This window comes from Hydra viridissima, unplaced genomic scaffold, assembly GCF_058129835.1.
Source record: "Hydra viridissima isolate aposymbiotic clone 2 unplaced genomic scaffold, HvirCarnegie_v1 scaffold_2, whole genome shotgun sequence".
In the NCBI taxonomy this organism is placed as follows: Eukaryota; Metazoa; Cnidaria; class Hydrozoa; order Anthoathecata; family Hydridae; genus Hydra; species Hydra viridissima.
In genome coordinates this window covers 20,344,169-20,363,136 of record NW_028324301.1, presented here as the reverse complement: position 1 = coordinate 20,363,136, position 18,968 = coordinate 20,344,169, and the positions used below count along the sequence as shown (strand labels likewise).

The following is an 18,968-nucleotide window of genomic DNA, read 5'->3' as shown; positions in this document are numbered from 1 at the left end:
AGTTAATATTAAGTTTTATTTTGTTGTTATCCAATTTAGTTTTTTGTGATAAATAAATAAAAAGTTTAATTTACAAGCATAAAGATTTGTTAATGGTTGAAATTTAGTAAACTTGCGGAAATGAAACTTGCAGTTTTCTTTAGAAAAATTATAATAATGACAGATACAAAACAACTAAATCAATTATGCCAAGTTCTTCAATACACATTATCTGCTGAAAAATCTGAAAGAAAGCAAGCAGAATCTTATCTGGAGTCAGTCGAAAGTACAGCAAACTATGGTGTTCTTTTGCTACAGATTCTTACTGCTGATGCTACATCTGATGTCATTAGAACAGCTGCAGCTGTTACATTTAAGAACTTTGTTAAAAGAAACTGGAGAATTGTAAGTATTATATGTTACTGAAAGTTAAATTTATTTGTATTTTGAAAAAAGTAATGTAAGGAATGAAGTAACAGTTTACACCTTTTGATTCAAGCTTTCATTTTTTACGTTTGATAATTTATTAACTGATAAAGTTTCTTATAATTTTCTTCATAAGTTTAAATATCTACCATTAAAAGTTTATAGATTCTATAGTTAAAATCTTTAAACCATTATCAGCAGAAGCTGTTTATTAAAGACTCTTTACTGTTAAAGCGCTTATATAATTTATAGTTACCAAGATGTCTAATTTGTATGTATTTCAGGTGTTAACCAGGATTCAAAAATTGATCTCATAACAACTGCATATTACCAATGAATCACCATATTTGTTTGGTGCTGTAAAGCATCCACTTTTGATTGTATGCTGCAAACTGTCCAGACCTTTAAACTGTGCAAACTTTTGAAGTGTTATGGATGGCTTTGATTCAATTTCTTTCAATTTATCATTATTAACTGCAGAAAACCCATGATCATTGACTTGATCTTCAAAGCTTTTATCTTCAATACAAAGTTTTTTAATTGTTATTATATTATACCATAACATAAGTTTTTACTATCTATTATTAAACCTAGTTTTTTAGGATAGCCCTAGGACATGTTAAAGGTAGGGTAGAAACCATCAAAAAATGAATAATTCAAATATGATTTTAATTTTGCAACTGCTATTAGTTTTTTTACATTTTAAAGAAAAAATTTATGAAAGTTTTTTATAAATCTGATAAAAAACTCGCTCTGACCCATTTTTCTAAATTTTCTTTTTAACTTCATTTTTAAAGGTTTTTTAATCTTTATGTTGTCTGTCTATTTAACTTGAAGCTTTGAAACTTTAGATTGTTTAGTTGCATTGGAAACTCTTTTTTGAATTTCTTCGCCATTATTATTAAAGAACACATATACTTCTTTCTTGGTCTGACCAGTCTTCCTTTTTTTTTTTTGTTAGCTTTTATTTCATTAAAATTTTAAAGCGTCAATATATTTTAATGGATTCAAATGGATTTCAGTATTCATAGCCATTTAATCTAAAATAATCTGATTGACTACAGTTGTAGAGCTGTACATTTCTTGATGATTACTTTTTTTTGGGACACTGTGAACAGCTTACATATCTTGGACTGAACTGTGTTTATGCCTATATATTTTTTCGTCACAGAAGACCTGAATATGCTGATGTTGTTCTAGCTAGTTGATTAAAAGAACCGTTATTTTATGCTTTCACTTATTCGAATGTTCATAAAGAGTTTTTGCAAACTTTTTACCTTTCTTCATGTCACTAAACTTCTAAAGTCTAAATGAATTTGATAACTAATTAAGTCATTATTAAATATTATGCAATAAAATGCAAAAAAAAGATTTAATAGTTTTTCAATACAAAAGAAATCTTCATTTTTTTGGCAATAACATAATATTGGCAGGTTAAACTCATTTTTTTCAAAAATGAACTATTTATCAAGATTTCATAATTTGAGTGACAATATATAATCTTGATAAATAGTTCATTTACCATCTTTATATTACAAATATTGAACTATAGAAATTAGAAATATGAATCTAAAAGGAACTTTAGTTTTGTTCTTTTTTTCTTTTATTAATTTAACTTTTATTTTTAGTTATGAATAAAATTAGCTTTTTATATATCAAAGTATTTATTAGTGAATGTTTAAACATTGCATGAATTTTATATTTAAGATAGATGGCGAGGTGTCAAAAATCAGTGATGTTGACCGGGAGTTAATAAAAACAAACATTGTTCAACTGATGTTAAATAGTCCATCATCAATTCAAAAACAGTTGAGTGATGCAATCAGCATTATTGGCAGGGAAGATTTTCCTGAAAAATGGAAAAACTTGTTAGGGGTAAGAATCTTACTTATTGGGGCTTTAATTTGTATTCTTTATGATGTCCCTGGTCATAAAGCCTGTTATTGATATGCAATGTAGTTCAAGAATCTTAAGCTATAAATAGCTACAAATATATAATAATAGATCATAAGCTATAAATATTTAAAATTTGCAGAAATAGAACAGATGATTTCCTTAAAAAATGGTTTATTTGCTAGTAATTCAAATAAGGGGTATATCAAAAAGCTGAATGAAACATAGGTTATTACAATTTGAAGTCATTCAGGCTTTATTCTTCTAAACTTGTAAGTTACAGGCACTTTCCATAATTCTATTTTGGATTATTTTTAATTCGGTTTTTTTTATATTCTTTTAAGTAAAAAAATTTTTAAAAATATTATCATTAGCTGAGATCCTAATTTCAAAATATGTTACTTTTTGCAATACTTTACCAAGTTGTCCTGACTGTTACTGTGTCAGACTATCTAGTGATAGAATGGTTTTTACTCCCACCTCCTCATTTTGTAGTTCACAAGTAAACCAAGCTACTGTTCAGCTTCTTTTAAACATATACATTTGTGTTGTTACCACCTACAATTTCCAATCTAAAAACTGATACATTTATTTTAAGCCCATATTAAATGATATGCCATTGTCTCATCATGCTTTCTATAATCATATTCTTCAGAGACAAAAAGAAAAAAGTTATTTTCCACTAGATTTACTGCTCTCTTTACACTTTTTTTAGCTTCAGTTGATCAACAGTTTTTGCTGATTGATTTTTTTTTAATGAGCTTTACTTTTTTCCTATAGCTTCATCTAGCATCATCAGCATCTGGCTGCTATTTGAAGAATACTTTTAGTTTCAACCTTTTCCTTTTAAGATTTAGGTCTCAAAAAAAAATGTCCAAATGCCAAGCAAATGGTCAACAAAAACAAATGGTCATCATTTTTTAAAAGCATGTCTCATTAGGTTTTTATATTTTCATCAAACTTGAACCGTAAAAATATCAAATTTGAAAATTACAAAGAAAGAGGATTTAAGAGTTTTATCTCTTAAGAGAGCACAGGTTTTTTATTAAATCATTATTTGCTATAACATAATTAACTTTTGTTCTACAGTCATGTTGTTAAAGTCTAAATAGGGGTAAATAACAAGGGGTAATAAATAGGGGTAAATAACAAGGGGTAATAAATAGGGGTAAATAACAAGGGATAATAAATAGGGGTAAATAACAAGGGATAATAAATAAGGGTAAATAACAAATTTAAATAATAAAAAATAAATTAAAAAAATCTTTTTTTTGCTTTAAATAACAATTTAAGTCAATTTGAGAGTCTAAATTTAAAAAAAAGTTTGAAAATATTTTTTAATGAAGTATTATCCAAAGATTATTAGTTTTAAAAGCAAAATTTTATTAAATTCCCTTCATATAAAAGCCTTTTATTAAAAACCTTTTAATAAAATTATTAGGTAAATGATTGGGATGATTCATATTCTTATAGAAATAAAATCTCATATTCACATCAATACAGATTCATTTTGTAGATTAGATTTGCTGAACTCTTCAACAGCCTAAAATTTTGAAAATTGTAAAAGTGTTAAACATAATGGAATCTTAATTTTTTTTAAGATTCCATTATGTTTCAATTATTCACTGATCACTTTCAAGATAAACATTTGATGTGCAAATAAAAATGATATAAACAAGAAATTTGACAAAAAACCTACACTGAATAAAATATTAGACCTACCTATATAAAATTACCCGAACAAATGTAAAATATTTAATTTTTAAGCATATTGTAAAATCCTAAATATTAAAGCTCATCTTATCAATTTGTATTGAAAATTTTGTGATATTCAAAACACTAATAATAAGCAATCATTATTCAGTGGTAAATCTAGTAAGAGAATTCAAAATTCAATCAAATTTATAATTTTGATTTACTACAACAAAGTTGTTGCACAAAAAAAAACTGTGAAACAAAGTTTTTTTTAGTTTTTAAAGGCATCTTGATAAAATATAATATTGTTAACTTTAAATAAATTGTTTCAGAAACATGAATATATATATATTTTTTAGAATCTTACTCAATATATGAAAGTTAGTGAAGTAAGGGATTTACATATTATAAATGGGGTTCTTCAAACAGCTCACTCCTTATTTAAGAGGTATGTTTACTTTTCTTGTTGATGAAGTACCCTTTCATGCTAATATAATATCTTGTATTTTTTGTGTGGTTCCCATTTGGGGCAAGTAAATATAATCATAAACAAAGCTTTTGTCCTCTTGCTCTTGAAAGTTCTGTATGGAGTAATTTTTTTGTGCCTAAAGTTTTTAAGCATAGTATGTTGCATAGGTATGTCCAATTAACCCCAAGTTTAAACAACAATGCATAAAAAAATCTAGGATCTTTTTTGTAAGTTTAAATTTTATTCAAAATTGGGATTGACACAATAAAATGTGTTAGTTAAAAACGTGTTTTTAATTAACACATTTTTTTTCAAAAAGTTGTACTGTTATAGTATAGTAAAATAATTCATTGAACTCAAGATATAAATAAAGAAGCTCTGAACAGCAGCCTAAAGCAGTAATATTAAGGATAAGATTATAGCTTTAATGAAATACAATAGCCACTCAAATATAGCCAATCAACAAACACCATCTTGCATACATCATTAAACCTGAAATTAAGTTTATTTCATTTTTAGGTTTATTTAAAACATGAAAATGAGCTAAAACCTGCAGTAAACAAACATATTTTAAATAAAAAGTTTTTGTTTTGCATAATTATGACAAGAATCTTTATGCAAATTATGATAAGAATACTTAAACATCTTTATAATAATATAATTAAAATATGTAATTCAATGATTCAGTAATATATAATTCAAATAACCTGTACTCTTGTTAAAAATCCTTAAATAGACAAAATAGGCATAGTATCAATAAATTGCCCTTTCAACTTATTTTGACACAGTGGTTTCCTATTAAGTAGGATCTACTAGGCTAATTTACATAACTGCTTTTGTAATTTATATAAATGATAGTAGTGAGGTCTAGATAAAAACGATATGATGAAAGATCGTTCTAATTTTTTTTTTTTTTTGTATTTAAAAAAACAGTTTTGTTGAAATTAAATTTAGTTGAAATTTAAAATTAAAACTTTTAAAGAAGATTTGGTGCCTTTTTTTGAAAAAAATTTTGATGTTTTTTTAACAATTTAGTGATATCCTATTTTTTTTGTTAATATCTTTGATGTTATTTTTTAGATTTCGTTATGAATTTAAATCTCAAGATCTTTGGCTGGAGTTAAAGTTTGTGTTAGATAATTTTGCTGCGCCTCTTCTTGATTTATTTGAAGCTATGATTTGCCGTATTCCAACTTTAATCAATAATCAGAAAGATCTTGGAATGGTTTTTGACATCCTTACTGTTATTTGTAAATTGTTTTATACCCTTAGTTATCAGGTATGGCACTTCTTAATTAAATTTATAATCCATAGATTTTATAGGCTATTTTGATACACTGTTAAAAGATTTCAGTTGTGTTTTTTTCCATATGTTCTTTATTCTATATTTGTTGTATTGTACTTTTTATATGTTATTTTATTTCATTTGTATTTTTATTCTGTTTGTGTTTTTTTTGCATAAAATTTTGTTAAAACTTAAATTTTAGGACTTACCTGAGTTCTTTGAAGATAATATGAAAAGGTGGATGGAACCCTTTCATATGCTCATTGTCACACCATTTGATATACTTGTTGATAAAGTATATTATGAACTTTTTAAAATTTTTTGTATGCTTCAGTGAGTGAATAAAATCTACTTGATATTTTTTTTTATCTATTGATGTTGTTTAGGATTCTGATGAGGCAGGTCCCCTGGAAAGAATTCGCTCGCAGATTTGTGATAATGTTGCTCTGTATGCACAAAAATATGATGAGGAATTCCAAGTAAAAATGTTTTTATCTCTAATTCCAAGTAAATAATTCCAAGTAAAAATATTTTTATCTTTAATTCCAAGTAAATAATTCCAAGTAAAAATATTTTTATCTCTAATTTCAAGTAAATAATTCCAAGTAAAAATATTTTTATCTCTAATTCCAAGTAAATAATTCCAAGTAAAAATATTTTTATCTCTAATTCCAAGTTAATAATTCCAAGTAAAAATATTTTTATCTCTAATTTTAGTAAATTTTTTTGTTTTAACTGTAAATATGCTGTCAAAACTTTGCCTTTAAAAGTTTTTTAAAAATTTACATAACTTAAATAAGCTAAATAAAATCAAATTAACCAGTTAATGCTTAGCCTAGTTCTCTTTTCTTCAACCAAGATGACAGGTTGAATTTAAAAACTCAGGATTTGAATATTGATCTAAACCAGCAATATATTGGAAAAAATATCTATCATCATGAGTTTAGATTTAAGTCTTCACAATTGTTTAAAAGTATTTTGTATATAATTATAAAATTACTAAAGGTACATTTATGCTTGGGTATTTAAAAACTCAGATGAAATTTTGTTTTAAAATGCTCTATCATAACGAATCTTAGAGCTAAGTTTACAAAATGAGTCAGATGACAAATGTAGGCCTCAAAAACAGCCTTGAGGATGCCCACAAACTGCTAAAACTCAAAAGTAAAAAGCAATCCTATAAGATCTATGAGAAAAATGGCCAGGGAAACTGGAGTAAGGGTACTATCAGGAAAATCACCAAGGATGACCTTAAAATAAAGTCAAGGGCAAAAACAAAGTATCACCTGATGACAGACTTAATAAAAGCTTTAAGACTGCAAAGGATAAAAAAATCCCAAAGATCTTTTTTTCTAATGAGAAACTCCTCAACCTTGATTCTGTTCATAAAAGTAGAAATAATTGTTATATACCTCTAAAAAGGCTGTAGATGTCTCAAAAAACATCAGGCATACTTTTCAAAAAAACACTGCAGTAGTTACGGTTTTTGGCCTTACTGTCTTAGATGGAAAAAAAGTACCTCCATTTTTTTTTCCTAGTGGCTTCAAAGTTGTAGCTGATGTCTAAATCTATTGAAAAAGAAGGTTCTGCCCTGGGTGAGGTCCAACTTCAGTCCAGACACAAAGATTGTGTTCCATTGGAATGAGGCTCCTACCCATACTTCCAAAAAAATTTTAAAAATGGCCATCAATTAATATGCTTGGGTTCTGGTCAAAGGAAAAGTGGCTTCCAAGCAGTCCTGACTTGAATACCTAATACTATGCCATATAAGAGGAAATTGTGTCCAAGGATTGTTCCACTTTTCATTCAAATTTGAAATCTCTGGAAGTTGCTAAAAATAAGCAGTGGTCAAAAATTAAAGAACCCTACATCAAGAAAGTTTGCTCAAGGTTCAGAACTCACCTGGAGACAATCATTGCTGGTAAAGGAGGACCTGTTAAAGGATTGTTTTGCTAAAAGATAAATAATGATATTTTATTTATATAATTCTCCATTTTTTAGAGCAGAAGGCTTGATTTTACAAAAAGTTTTTTCTCATAAGTTTTATATATTTTTTAGAGCAATTGGTTTGATTTTACAAAACCTTTTTCTTACAAGTTTCTATGCACCCTGTAAATATTGTTAAAAAAGATAATATTGATTAAATATATTTAAATAATCACTAATACTGAACACTTAAAGAAGCACAAGTTTTTCACAAACTAATGTAACCATAGTATATATATATTTTTTTAGTCTTTTTTACCAAATTTTGTTCAAGCAATATGGAATTTGTTGACTTCCACTGGAAGTAATGTTAAGTTTGATCTGGTAAGTCAATCTTATCCTAAAGTTTTATTTTTTTTAAAAATCTCTCAGGAATATGTTATTATTTGTGACCTGATTATAATTTTAAAATAGTCTTCTATAACTTTTTTCAGTTAGTTAGCAATGCTATACAGTTCCTTGCTTCAGTTTGTGAGCGACCACACTATAAAGAATTGTTCTCCTCACCAGGCACTTTACAGAGCATCTGTGAGAAAGTTATTGTTCCAAATATGCTGTTTCGTGACACTGATGAGGAACTGTTTGAAGATAATCCTGAGGAATATATTCGCAAAGATATAGAAGGTTCTGATCTTGATACACGTCGAAGATCTGCATCTGATTTAGTCCGGGGCTTATGTAAATTTTATGAAAAAGATGTCACCAATATTTTCTCACAGTATGTTAGTGCCATGCTCCAGCAGTATGAGCAAAATAAAAACTGGAAATCTAAAGATGCTGCAATATATATTGTTACATCTATAGCAGCAAAGAAGTCAACATCAAAGCATGGTACTACAGACACTAATTCACTTGTTAACTTAGAAGGATTTTTTAAAGAACAAATTGCTCCAGATTTAATTTCAAATAATATTAATGAGTATCCAGTTTTAAAAGCTGATGCTGTAAAGTATATACTAACATTCAGGAGTGTTGTAAGTAAAATGTTTTTAAATATTTTAATTCATTTAAATATCATGTTATTCTGTTCAAACACTGATTGTTATGTCTGTTTTTAGCTATCACGAGATCTGCTATTTAGTTGTTTTCTACCACTAACAAATCTATTAGTTTCAAAGAGTAAAGTGGTTCACAGTTATGCTGCCAATGCAATTGAAAGATTACTCACTATTAAGAGTCCATCTGGAGTGTCTGCGTAATAAATCTTATTACTTTTTAACAAGTTATTGTTCCAAATGGCAGGAAAACTGTTGATAAAAAACCTACTTTGAGATAAATACATTGTTTAACAAATGTGGAATGCTTGTTTAAATTATTGTTTCTTATAAATTATTACAAAAAGTTACGATTACATAGTCTCAAAATAAAATTTACCTTTATTTTTATATTGTACTTTTATACTTTTGTTACTTTATTTTAGTTTCACTGGGAATGACCTGATGCCTTTCAGAGATGCACTTTTTGCAAATCTTTTTTCAGTACTAGAAGCTCCAGGATCATTAGAAAATGAATATGCCATGAAAGGTTTTGTTTAATACTTAAACACATTTTTACTTCCAACTTCTAATCTTAAAATTTTTATTTTGAAACTTCCTTTTGTATCTTTCTCAAATGTTTGTTATAAGATTTTAACCATAATAAAGTTGTATTGGTTGAACACGATGAAATTCAGCGCTGTTTAATTTTTAATTACTCAAAACTATTAAAAAGATTTTTCTAATTTTTTTGCAGAAAGAAGCTAATGTGTTGTTTTTTTGATTCTATTGGTGTTAAGTATTGGTTATCATTGTTATTGGGTTAAAATGAGTAAACAAATATTACATCGAAAGAAACTTTTTGAAGTTTTTCAAAATACTTTATTGTCACAAATTGACATTTCAAAATTGATCAGTGTTGCTGGATCTTCAATTAAATTTTCTTTTTTAGTGATATAAAGAGACTTGATCTATTGAAAAAAAACAGGAGTAAATATAAAGAAAAATTAATCGTTCTCTCCATAAAAGCAAATTCATGTCAGTTGCAGAGAGATCTTGCAAGAAAATGTAAATGCACCCAATCTATGAATGGAAAAGTACTTAAATCTGAAGAATATAAAGCATATAGTGAAAAGAAAACTCCAAAGTGATCCACTGATGGAGAAATTAAAGCAATTCATTGTTAAAAAAAAGCAATTTGCATGCCAATATATTTATCATTTGAAAAGTAGATATGTCGCCAACAAATTCAATTTCATTCAAAATTGAAAAATTTGCTCCTAAGTTCCTTGTATGGCAAGCAATCTGCTCCCGTGTTTTGAAAAGTAGATGTAAGGCTTTGAACTTGGATTTGTATATAGAAAAGTGCTCAAAGAAACATCTTTTGCCATTCATTAAAATGCATGATATGCCCACAATATTTTAGCCTGGTTAGGCTGTCCACTACTTCAAGAAGTCTTTAGAATGGTAAGAACAAAATTGCATCAAATTGCTACCTAAAGAAGCAAATCCTCCACACTGATCAGTGAGGTGTTATTAAAATTATTGGTCAGTTGTAATAAGAATCTTATTGAAAAACAAAAAACTAGCTTCAGATAAATATGGTTTTAAAAAATAGTGGGTGGCAGCTTCAAAAAAAGTAGTAACTCAAACATCCAGGAGATGATGTCAAGTACTTGCAAAAATATTTGGTCTCTACCTAAGTGTCTAGTTGTAAATGTAAAAAATGATTGAAATAAATAATTTAGCTTCATTATGTAAAAAAAAAAATATATACAAAAATCTGTTAAGTAGTTTTTGAGTAATTAATGATTAAAGGGTGCTGAATTTCATTGTGTTCAACCAATACTTGCATTCATTGTAATTGGGATGTAATTATAAGTTTTTAATTACTGAACTATTTTTGGTTTGCATAGATGTTTGAGTTTAATTTTATTACACATTTTATTAGCTATAATGCGTGTGTGCACAGTTGTTCAGGATGGAATCGCTCCATTAGTTCCAGTTATTATTTCAAAACTTTCTGAGAAGTTAAAGGAAGTTTGCAAGGTATTTTAAAAGCTTTTTTTTTTTTGCTTTGTTAATATCTTTTATTATTTTTTAAAAGATGTTAGCTAAGCTAAAAAACATAGCATAAATTTAAGAAGTGCTGGTGAAAAACATTTTTAAATTCAACATTCTTGCAACAACAATTAAACATATCATGCAATTTAGTGAATGAACATATCATGCAACTTAGTGAATCATTATTCCTATAACATGTTTATTGAATTCTGTGTGCTGTTAAAGTATTTTTAAATTCCAGGTATGGTATCTTGGTACCTTCTCATGCTCCAATCCTCTTGTATCAAACTCTTCTATTAGTTTTAAGGCTCTTTTCTTTGCTGTAACAGCCAAAGTACATTTTATAAACACTTAACAGCTGACACTGCAACATTTATGCACAATAAGCTTAATTTCATCAAGCAAAAGTATAAATCAACAATTGATAGCAGTTTATAAGCTATATTATTTATAAGCAATTTATTATTTGGGATCTACTGGAACTTAAACACTGTCAATTAGATTTAGTTTGATTTTTTTTTTTTATTATTACATTTATTATATTTTTTGTTGTGTTGTATTTAATTACAAACTGAGGATGTATATGTACAACTATGTACAAACAGACCTAACATTTTAGAACCCCAGCAAACCACAGTTTAATCATTATTTGTTTGAGAGTATTTGCGCATTGATCAGGTCAGTTTGGCTTTTTTCTTTTTTGTAACAATCATCAATACAACTTCTTATTCTTTTGTAAAAGTGTTAAAAAACAAATTTTTGTTATAAAATTTCTTTATGATCTTTATGATTAAACAAATAGTTTAAAGTTCCACATAGCACAAACATTTTCAACCTCAAATTGATGAAGATAATAATTAAAGGTCAGAAATAAAAAATAAATTTTTTAAATGCTCCCATAATTCAAAGATTGATTGCAAATCCGTTTTTTCTGTGAGGTATAAAAAAACCTTCTTTTCTTTACCTCTGTTTTATGAATTTTAGTTGTAAAAATAAGAATCACCATATATACGTATGTGTATAGGTCAAAACTTTTAGTTGTTAAGAATGGATCACTTAGAGTTTTTGCAATTCTTTCTTAGTTTATATAAAAATTTCTTAGTTTATATAAAAATTTCTTAGTTTATATAAAAATGTTTTAAAAAATAGAAAGCAAATGAGTTTTTGTGTATTTTGCTTTTTTTATTCTGTGTGTAAATAAGTTTGTTGAACAAATTTGTTAGTTTATTTGAGCATATATACAAATGTTGATTTAGATATAAGTTCATATAAATTTATAAATGATCTTTACTTTTAGAGGTTTGGGGAGTGTTAATCAAGCTGCAGTAACAACTATTGAAGAAGCATTGTTCCCAGTGTTTCAAATAATTCTTCAAAATGATGTAACTGAATTTCTTCCTTATGTGTTTCAAGTTTTGTCTCTTGCTCTTGAGTTAAGAGGAGAAGGAGTCAAAGGACCTTACATGGCTTTATTTCCTATGCTTTTAACACCTATGTTATGGGAGAGACAAGGTAATTATAAGATAATATAGACAAATTGAAATGAGGTATTTATCACAAATTTATATACAGGAATATTATATTTAGTTTGTTTCTAATATTAGGAAATGTTCCTGCCTTAAGAAAACTTTTACAGGCCTACGTTAAGCGTGGTGCTAATGAGATAATTTCAAGTGGATCTTTGGTTAGTTCTACAACATTAATTTTTTTTTAACAGCAAACCAATGGTTTTAATGTTTTGTGTAAAATAAATTTTTATTTTTACTTCAGATGCCTTTGTTGGGAGTTTTTCAAAAGCTTATAGCTTCTCGTACAAATGATCATGAAGGATTCTATCTGCTTGGATCAATAGTGGAGCATATGCCATGGGAAGCTATGGAATCAAATTACAAGCAAATATTTATGCTGCTTTTCCAGCGCCTTCAAACATCTAAAACAACAAAATTTGTCAAAGGTTTTTTTATATTAATTTTACTATACATTTTATGTTAAGGTATTATGTTTGCAACTTTTTTATTTTAATGTTATTTCATTTGTTTCTTTGAGTTCAGAAAGCTCTAAAGTTTTTCTACAGGTTTTCTGGTTCTTGTTTCTTTATTTTCTGGGAAACATACATCATGCGCTCTGCAAAAAGTAATCGATGGTGTTCAACCAAAGTATGAATTTTATTTTTTAGTCTATTTTTTTTTACTATAATACTTGAGCTTTAAATTTAAGATAATGAAAACGTGCTTGTTTTTTTTTTAATTCTTTAAAGACTTTTTGGAATGATGGTTGAAAAATTATTTGTTGCTGATCTTCAGAAGATTAGCGGCAGTATTGACAGAAAGATTTGTGCAGTTGGTGTAACAAAGATATTAACCGAAGGTGAGTGGTTTTTAAAAATCCACTTCAAAAATTGAACAAAAGTGTATACATGTATTATATATAATTTCAGTGATTCTTATTTTGATTTTTTTTATATCTAAAGATGAACTATCTTTCTATTCAAATTTTATTTGATTCATATTTTTTTATACTTTTTTTTTTTTGTTTGCTTGTCTCTCTTGAAAATTTTTTTTACTTTTTTTGTAGCACCAGCAATGCTAACAGATTATCAAGATAAATGGACGCCACTTTTACAGGCATTAGTAGGTTTGTTTGAATTACCAGAAGATGATACAATTCCTGATGATGAACATTTCATAGATGTAGAAGACACTGCAGGTTTGACTAACAAAAATCTTATGCTAATTTTTGTTGATTTTCACAGTCGTTACATATATTTGTAACATAAATTCATAGTTTTAACATTTATAAGTAATATTTGTACTATATTGTAATTGTGTGGAAAGAGGGACAGGTGGTCAGTTTTATGATCTTAACAGAACTCTCCTTTTCAGAGTTTAAAACTCTCGATGTTTAATTAGATGTAGTTAAGGACGAACAAGAGATAAAAATTTACAAAACCTTTTCTTGACTTAAAGAGAGTTAAGTGTTTTTTTACACAATTGCTGGTTACTATTCCACTATTAATGTCTGAAATTTCTAAAAAGTTACCAAGAAGGATGTAAGATAATCCCACCTACAGGTGGGTTCCACTGTCCTTTATTTATCTGGTTTGTTTGTTTTAACTTTATATGTCCACTGCCCTATTTTATCTGGTTTGTTTCTTTTAAATTTGTATGTCCGTAAATGTTGCAACAGCATATAAAAGAGTTTTTTTTAGAAATTACCACAACGTTTTTTTTAGAAGAAATATTATAAACAATTCACAATGTTAGGGATTTTTATTGTAAAGTTAGCTGTGTAATAATCTTTTTTTAACGTTGTATTAAAACTTCATTATCACTCGATATTTTCATAAAGGGGAAAATATTTAACAATAATTCCTTAAACAACATTGAATCAGTGTATATTAAATCTAAAATAGCTCTGCCTTTGTTCAAAAATGAATAAAATATTACAGCTAATAAAAGTTAGCTATAATTTTTTTATTAATTGAAATGAATGAAAGTTAAGATTATCTTCTTAGGTTATCAAACAGCTTTTTCTCAGCTGGCATTTGCAAATAAAAAAGATCACGACCCTTTCCAAGAAATAAATGATCCAAAAGAGTATTTGGCAAAACAGTTGTATCGGTTGTCGATTTCTCATCCTGGCAAGGTTAGTTTTTGCAACTTTATTGCGCCTGGTAGTTTTTCTTACTTTTTAAAGCATCGAGAATATTGCACAAAACTTAACGACTAAGTTTGAAAGTTCGTTATTGCTTAAATGTGAATAAAATTTAGGTTCCGGCTCTCATTTCTCAAGGCTTGAACCCTGATGCTACAAGATTTTTGCAAGAGTATTTGAGTAGAGCTCAACTCCAACTTGCATAAGCATTATTGAAAACTCGCCATCACCATCATTGATAACTGTTAAGTTATATTCAGATTCGAATCCAGCAACTGTAGACAAATAAATGCAGATTTCTTCAAAACGATATCAGAATAGTTCGTGTTTGCAGTTTACAGTAGTTTAACGAACGAAATTGTGTTTAAATAGAAGTAGCTTTTTTTATACGATGCTCCCGTTTAAGAAACATTGTTTTTTTATTCTCACTTTAAACACAAGTTACTATAGAAACAAACTTTTCACTTTAAACACAAGTTACCATAGAAATAAACTTTTCCAAAATTGTTTAATACTTTTTATGTCATAATTTGGGGGGAGCAAATTGCTTGAGCTGCCAAAAAATCGACTTTCTCAAATTACTAATTTCATACCTATTTGGTATCTATCATGAGCTAGTTGAGAAACTTTATTTTGTGAAGCAGAGAGCATTTTCATATTTTGAACTTTGGAAGCGATAAGTTTTATTACATATTGAATCAAACAAAAATAAAATACCTCTAAAAATTGTTATATTTATAAAAATATTTATAAACAAAGTAATTTTAATAAGAACAACAAGAAATTAAACTATATAGACTTTATTTGGTTTTTAATGTAAAACCAATTTTAAAGTTAAATCTTTTCAGAAAGGAAAAAAATATTTCAAAAAGGACGTAAATATCGTTCAATTTTATTTAAATTATATGGACGTTTGTTATTCAGGGTCGTTTTATAATAAATCTGGTTTAACAAGATCTTGCACTTAAGTTTAAGCTCAGCTGTGTCTCATGGAAATCAACAATGTAGAGTGCAGGTGGTCTACATTTCTTAGAATTTCACAATGTAAAGTTCTTATTTGGGCTTACGCAAAAATTGTTAATCGCCATCTCAAGAACCTAGGAGTCATTTAAAGATGTACTTGCAAGACCTTGGACACGCACCTTAGTAAATCTGGTTAGTTATCTGATAAATTCTAGAAATAAGTGTCAGACAGAAAATAGAATCTCTGATTTCAAAAACTTCCTTAATTCTATTTTTAGATATAAACGAATGAAAAGCTGTACAAAAGTAACGGGAGCGTGTTGTCTTGCTTTTATTTCTTTTATTATTAAAACTAAAAGCTAAATGCTTTTCAACTTTTTTTTTGGGACACCCTCTAAAAAGTAAATGAATTTAACACTAGGAGCCAACTAATTTAAATAAGTTGATATATTTGTTGCAACATGTTTCTAAACAGAAATATCTTTCATAATTAAGCGAGAAACGATCAAGATTACGTTGAAAGTGACCATTTTTTACTTGCAGCACGATTTTTCAAGCTGTAGTAAGGTTTAAACTTATGTGCTAACATAAAATAAAGGGACTGAGTTTGATAAAACTAAGTTTACCATTGTTAAAATGGATCACTTAAGCGTAATATATCCTAGAACAGTTTGATATTCCGATAATGCATATATGCATAAATACTTGTTCCAGTAAGGTTTCTTTTTTTGAATCCTGAAAAGCGGTACGTGTGATCTTTTTTTAGTTACATCATTATTTTTTTTTTTTGTAATGATTTCATTTTATCTATTATAATTAAACTGCTCTTTTGGCCACATGGTTAAAAACTTGTTATGATCTGACCAATCGCTGCCCATTTTGAAATAAATCGGTGTGTTACTAGGTCAAGGAATCGTTTTTTAAAAACTCTTGACGTATATTAAATCTTGCGAGAAAATCAGCAGTTTTTCTAGATTTTATATTTTATTCCTTTTGTAAGATTTTGGAAATATCATTTACTTTAATATCCATTTGCTACGCATCTTTACTTTAATATCCATTCGCTACGCATTTTCTACTATCAGTACTTTGTTCAAATTTTGCATTAACCAGCTTCCTTTTATATCGACGGACACTTGTACGTAAATTTTAAAAAGAAATATGCAAATGCCTGTAAGTGCAAGACTTTCTTTTTTGTTAATTTACATTCAAAATAGGAATATTTTCATTAATGCTTGGTTCGCCGATTCCAGGTTTACATGTAAATTTGTCCATCTTAGACCGACTGTTAACCTGAAGCCATTTGAGGCTTATTGAAAACGCTTAATGATGGATACTTTCGGTACTGACGACGAAAAGGAAAGTTTTTAATTAAAAGTACTTCTAAGAATAATTTCAAAAGTATAATTTTACAGCAGTCATTTTTCGTTAATTGTAACCATTTTTGGGGGTGTCCGGGATAAAAGCCTAAAAAAAAAATTCTATAAGAATAAGGATATATATAAATTGAAAGTCCTTTTTATTACATATACATTAAATTCCAATTACAAATCGTAGAATTCAACTGCACGTTTCTTTGAAACCGTGCTGAAGCTTAACAAATGGAGAATAAGAATACATCTGAATTTTTAACTGAGCTTTTTTTAAATAAGAATTTTTTAAAACTATGTCTGCTTCAGAACATGAGAACACTTAACATCTTTTTATTTGAATTAAAATATCCTTTTATCAAATCTAATGTTCAGAAAACCAAGACAAACACTAAGTATTAATATTTATGTGGAAATGTAAATACCTTTTGATGTTGTTTGATTTCATATTTAAAATGAAAAATGAGTTAATAAACCGTTGTATACAAAAGGTTTTATAAAAAAACACGAACTGTATATATACATATATATAAAGTCTTAACATGCTAGCTAATCGAGGAAAATCGGAAAGAAAACTGTAAGGCGCAAGTAGCAAGATTACGCTGGAATGTTTTCTTGTTTGATAATAAACTTAAGTGAAAATCTTTTAAGTATTTTTAACTTTGGTTTAAACGAATTTGATTGACAAAATTGATTTAAACTTTGTCAATTGTTAAGCCATGCATGAAGGTCAATCGGAAAGTTACTTCTCGTACATACCGTTTATATCGTTCATTTTGCAGGTAACATTTCTTGCAGTCAGCTATACTCTCATCATCATTTTAAAACACCCTAGCAACTACATTTTATCGCCGAGTGAACTAGGCATAAATCAACCAGAGCGAGGATTATATACAATTGCTTTAACGTTGGGAAGTGTGTTGACATTTACAGTTTTATTACTTCGCTACGTTCAACTAAACAGCCTTTACCCGAGAAAAAACAAAAAGCTCAATTTTACATCGTTCATGTGCGGTGTTGTCATGATATGTGCCCAACTGACAGCAGCATCGTTTTCTCAAGATTATGAGAAAATTTCTCATTACTCTGCAGGCGGTGTTTATTTTACCTTTGGTTGTATTTACATGATTACTCAAACGCACTTGTCACGAGTGCTTCCAACGCTTCATACAAGGTGCATTTTTTATATCAGGCTAGTATGTACCTTTATTGGATTATTATGCCCCATAGCTTTTGCATTTACTTTTCTTCTTTCAAAAGTTGAAGAATCTGGTAATAAGATTCAAAAACTGGCTCAATGGATTCTTCTATTTTTCCTGCAAGTTTTTATTTGCAGTTTTAGTTGGGATTTCAATAGAATAAAATTTCACTCCTACTCGCTTGATAAAAGATTTTCGTTGTCAGGAAGCATGCAGGGTATAACAAATCATACAGATTATCCGAGAAATCAATCCCGCAGAAATAGAGTTTCGAGTACAAACTCTTTTCATTATCGGAACTCCTATTTATAAAAAAATGTTTTTCGTACTTCACGATGTGACGTTTTCATAAACACGATTAAGAAAATCATAAGAATAGTAAGAAAAATGAATCTGTAAAACAAAAACACTTCTTTATTTTTTAAAAAATAACTTATATTAAATGTCTACTTATATATACAATTTTTATGTGTATGTCTGTGTCTGTGTCTGTGAGTAGGTGTGCGTGTGCGTGTTCGTGTGCATGTGTGTGTGTGTGTGTGTGTGTGTGTGTGTGTGTGTGTGTGTGTGTGTGTGTGTGTGTGTGTGTGTGTGTGTGTGTGTGTGTATCACATACAGTACTCACTAATATTTGTTAGAAATATATTTAAAAAGTTTATCATTTTTGCTTTAAAGTTATTCATTGCTATTACCAATTTTATAAAATAGGTATTATATTTTCTAACTTCCTTATTTTCATGTAATAGGCTCTAATATGTCTTAACATATGTTTACAAAATAAATCCTTGTTCATTTTAAAATCACCTTTTTCATGAAAATTTGAAGCACCAAAAATTTAACATTAAAATTTTTATGCATATGGTTTATTAAAAAAATAATTTTTTAAATTTTTTTTTTTTTTTTTCCTTATATTAAGTCGATAGATGTCGCGTATTGATTGCGGTTAAAACAAATATTTCAGCTGCTGTAATATTTTTTTGCTAAAACTAATTCTATAGTTAAAAAAGAGTT

The 18,968-nt window shown here is 27.9% G+C and overlaps 2 protein-coding genes across 2 annotated transcripts; both read left to right on the top strand.

Annotated features, from left to right (window-relative positions):
• The first annotated feature begins 112 nt into the window (after positions 1 to 112).
• LOC145202078 (exportin-2-like) lies at positions 113 to 14,834 on the top strand. Its single transcript, XM_090077691.1, has 20 exons — positions 113 to 384; positions 2,113 to 2,280; positions 4,353 to 4,441; positions 5,543 to 5,741; positions 5,950 to 6,042; positions 6,134 to 6,226; positions 7,983 to 8,057; positions 8,168 to 8,707; positions 8,792 to 8,928; positions 9,154 to 9,257; positions 10,659 to 10,756; positions 11,391 to 11,449; positions 12,069 to 12,283; positions 12,376 to 12,455; positions 12,542 to 12,725; positions 12,846 to 12,927; positions 13,029 to 13,138; positions 13,346 to 13,477; positions 14,286 to 14,416; positions 14,542 to 14,834. Exons 1-20 carry the CDS (start codon positions 121 to 123, stop codon positions 14,629 to 14,631), a joined length of 2,943 nt encoding a protein of 980 aa, XP_089933817.1. The 5' UTR covers positions 113 to 120; the 3' UTR covers positions 14,632 to 14,834.
• Positions 14,835 to 17,092: 2,258 nt separating this feature from the next.
• Positions 17,093 to 18,615, top strand: LOC149892369 (DNA damage-regulated autophagy modulator protein 2-like). Its single transcript, XM_090080570.1, has one exon. It carries the CDS (start codon positions 17,478 to 17,480, stop codon positions 18,267 to 18,269), a length of 792 nt encoding a protein of 263 aa, XP_089936696.1. The 5' UTR covers positions 17,093 to 17,477; the 3' UTR covers positions 18,270 to 18,615.
• Positions 18,616 to 18,968: the final 353 nt, after the last annotated feature.